Below are 3,523 nucleotides of genomic sequence, written 5' to 3'. Positions count from 1 at the left end.
TTTTTTTTTTTTGCCTCGATTTTCCCCTTACCACAATCTTAGGATGTGTTCATTTTAAATCAGAAAAAGAACAATTAAAATCTTTTGACTCGTTTTTATTCTCTCTTCTGCCTGCATTCCTTGATGTTGTCATCGTATCTTCTGAGCCACAAAGAAAAACGCTTTCCAAGTCCAAGTCCAGGCACAGAAGGCCTGTCACAATAACAAATTTAGCTGAGCGATTAATTGTCTCAAAGGTTATTGCCATCCATCCATCCATCCATCCATCCATCCATCCATTTTCTTCCGCTTCATCCGGGGTCGGGTTGCGGGGGCAGCAGCTTCAGAAGGAAGGCCCAGACTTCCCTCTCCCCGGCCACTTCTTCCAGCTCCTCCAGGAACCCCAAGCCGAGAGACATAGTTCCTCCAGCATGTCCTGGATCTTCCCCGAGACCTCCTCCCGGTGGGACGTGCCCGGAACACCTCACCAGGGAGGCGTCTAGGAGGCATCCTGACCAGATGCCCGAACCACCTCAACTGGCTCCTCTCAACGTGGAGGAGCAGCGGCTCTACTTTGAGTCCCTCCCAGATGACCGAGCTTCTCACCCTATCTTTAAGGAATCTTTAAGGGAGTTTATCTTTCAGTTAAACTCTTCAAGCTAATTTTTGATGAACCGCATGATGCCTACAGACCACAATCTGCAGGGAAAACTGGGCTGATCTATGAGATAGTCATCAATTAAATTATATTAATGATGTCATTATTTGTTCCCACAGAACTCCACCAACCAAGTGTCTCCAATGAGGAGGAAGATTCTGTCATCCATCAAGTCTGTAGCCTGGCAAGTAGGTCCAGTCAGGACCAGAAAGAAGCAGAACATCAGTGGACTGAAGAGGAACAGATGGAACCAGAACCTAAATGGATTAAAAAAGAAGAGGAGGAACCAGAACCTACACATTTCAAACATGAAGAAATAGAATATCCACTGCTGCACGTGAGAAAAGATGAACTAGATTCTTTGGTGCTTCAACGTGAACAGCAGCCACCAGAATATTTACCAACTGGACAGGACCAGAAGGACCTCTGCAGCAGTCAGGAGGGAGAGCAGCTTGTCCAGAAGCAGTTTGTTGCTATGATTGAGACTTCTACTCTTCAGGAAGATGATATGAGTGAAGAAGAGACAAGAACAGAGCAGCTTTCCCTTCAGATCTCTCCAGTGATTCAGAGCAAAGATCAGGAAGGAAGCAGCTGCTCTTTGTCAGAGAGTCAGTCTGATACTGGCACAAAGAAAAGACCTTTCAAATGTGACATTTGTGGGAGATGTTACACACATCAGTGTAACTTGAAAAACCATTACAGAACTCACACTGGTGTGAAACCTTTTTCATGTGAAACATGTGGAAAGAGTTTCTCTTTAATTAATGTTTTAAATCGCCACAAAAAAATTCATACAGGTGAGAAACCTTTTTCATGCCAGATATGTGTAAAGAGTTTCTCTCAAATTAGGTATTTAAATCGTCACAAGACAATTCATACAGGTGAAAAGCCTTTTTCATGCCAGTTATGTGGAAAGAGTTTCTCTCGAAATATTGATTTAAAGAGGCACAAGAGAATTCATACAGGTGAGAGGCCCTTTTCATGCCAGATATGTGGAAAGAGTTTCTCTCAAATTAGGTATTTAAATCGTCACAAGACAATCCATACAGGTGTGAAGCCTTTTTCATGCCAGTCTTGTGAGAAAAACTTCTGTCGAAGGGATCATTTGATCATTCACATGAAAACCCATACTGGTCAGGGGCCACTTTGAAGCCAAAAACGTGAAAATATCCATCCATCCATCCATCCATCCATCCATCCATTTTTTTTACTTAATGATTTGTGTATTTAATTTTTTTAAATATCACTGAAATAATTTTGTCCAGAAATAAAGACTTATGAATAATATGAAGTTGTATTTCAGCTAAAGCACATCTGGTTAAATTAGAAAAATTATTCAATATCAGGCATTAAGATTAGGTACCGGAGCATTTAAAACCACAACAGCAGCAATATAAGGGGAAATGGGAGAAATGCTGTTAGATTTAAGGAGAAGAAAATTAGAAATAAGTTCCTGGTTAAATTTACAAGGCAATAACTTTGATCATCCAACTTGGGAAATTTTAAATCCATGTTGGGGAAAAAGAAAAGAAAGAAATGAGTTTTGGATGGATAACTGAAAACAAAATTATTTCAAATGAATAGATTAGAAATTAGTCAAACACCAATATCAATTATACAACCACCATGGATTCTACCAGAGCAATAGTAGATATGTCAATAATGGAAAAGAAACGAGATAAATGTTACACTATAGATAATTATTGAGTACAATTATGTTTAAACAATTATCAATATATTCAAATCTATACAGATGCATCTAAACTACCTGGAAAAATAGGAATGGCTTTTGTAGAACCAGAATTCAGTATAAAAATAGAGAAACATACAGACGGATTATCAGGAGAAATGTTGGCAATATTAGCTTTACAGTGGATAGAAGACAAAGAACCATTAAAACAATAATTTGTTCAGATTCAAGCTCTGCATTAAGTTTAAAATATAATCATTCAGACAGTACGACGGACATTTTATTTGAAATATTTCATGCATTATTCAGAATACAAAATATGGGTTTGACGGTTACATTTGTGTGGATTCCAGCACATGTTGGAGTAGAAGAAAATGAGAGGGCAGATAAAATGGCAATTCAAAATCCTACTAGTTTTACCACAAGTAAATATGAGGGAAATTGTATAGTTAAACAAAAACTGATGAACGAATGGCAGAAAGGTGGGATGAAGAAAAAACATTGTAGGAGAAAGAAGAAATGGAAAGGAGGAAAGAATGACAAAGTTGAGATTTGAACACATTTTTTAAAATTCGAAAGCTCAATACTGGCAAATGTGATCTCTGTAAAATATAAAGCAATAGAGCATGTTATACCAGAATGTCATAAATATGAAAAAGAAAGAAGAAATATAAGGAGAGAGTTTGAAAGTGTTAAGGAAAAGGTTAATTTATTAGATATTTTGACGAATAATTTGGGTGGTAAACATATACAAATAGTTATTAATTTAAAAAAAACAACTAAATTATTTCATAGAATTTGATGATATAGATAGATAGACAGACAGACAGACATCACGAGCCACACTCCATGCCAACAGGTGGCCGTAATGCTACTAAAAGTTTGTTGCCAACCGCCAGATAACCAAGAAGTATTTCCTTCCTTATTGCGTGTTCACACTCCAGTTCAGTAGGGGGCGGTATCGCGCCAATTTCGTTGTTTTGCCCACAGTATAAAAAACTAAAGAAGAAGCTAGGTAGCTGCTGCATTGTCCCATCTCAGCTAATATTTCAGCAACCATGTCTTCAGTTCAGCATCTCAGAGAGTTTATCAGAGAGCGATTAACTGCTGCTGCTCAAGAAATCTTCACAGAGGTTGAAAAAACCATCATTTGCTACGAGGAAGAGCTCGATGCTCAGCGCAGAATGATGGGGATC

General features: G+C 38.3%; 1 protein-coding gene across 3 annotated transcripts in view; it reads left to right on the top strand.

Annotated features, from left to right (window-relative positions):
• Nucleotides 1-3,523, top strand: part of LOC103479981 (zinc finger protein 568-like) — a 100,611-nt gene that overhangs the window by 68,602 nt on the left and 28,486 nt on the right. The window contains exon 2 of one of the 3 annotated variants that reach the window (XM_017309938.1): nucleotides 757-829. The exons of the other annotated variants lie outside the window; for them this stretch is intronic. Within the exon in view, the coding sequence (XP_017165427.1) occupies nucleotides 757-829 (73 nt within the window). The remainder of the gene's footprint in view (nucleotides 1-756; nucleotides 830-3,523) is intronic. 3 annotated transcript variants of the gene reach the window in all.

This window comes from Poecilia reticulata, linkage group LG17, assembly GCF_000633615.1.
Source record: "Poecilia reticulata strain Guanapo linkage group LG17, Guppy_female_1.0+MT, whole genome shotgun sequence".
Lineage (NCBI taxonomy): Eukaryota > Metazoa > Chordata > Actinopteri > Cyprinodontiformes > Poeciliidae > Poecilia > Poecilia reticulata.
The sequence above is the reverse complement of the archived record's forward strand: the minus strand, read 5'-3'. Positions and strand labels throughout refer to the sequence as shown.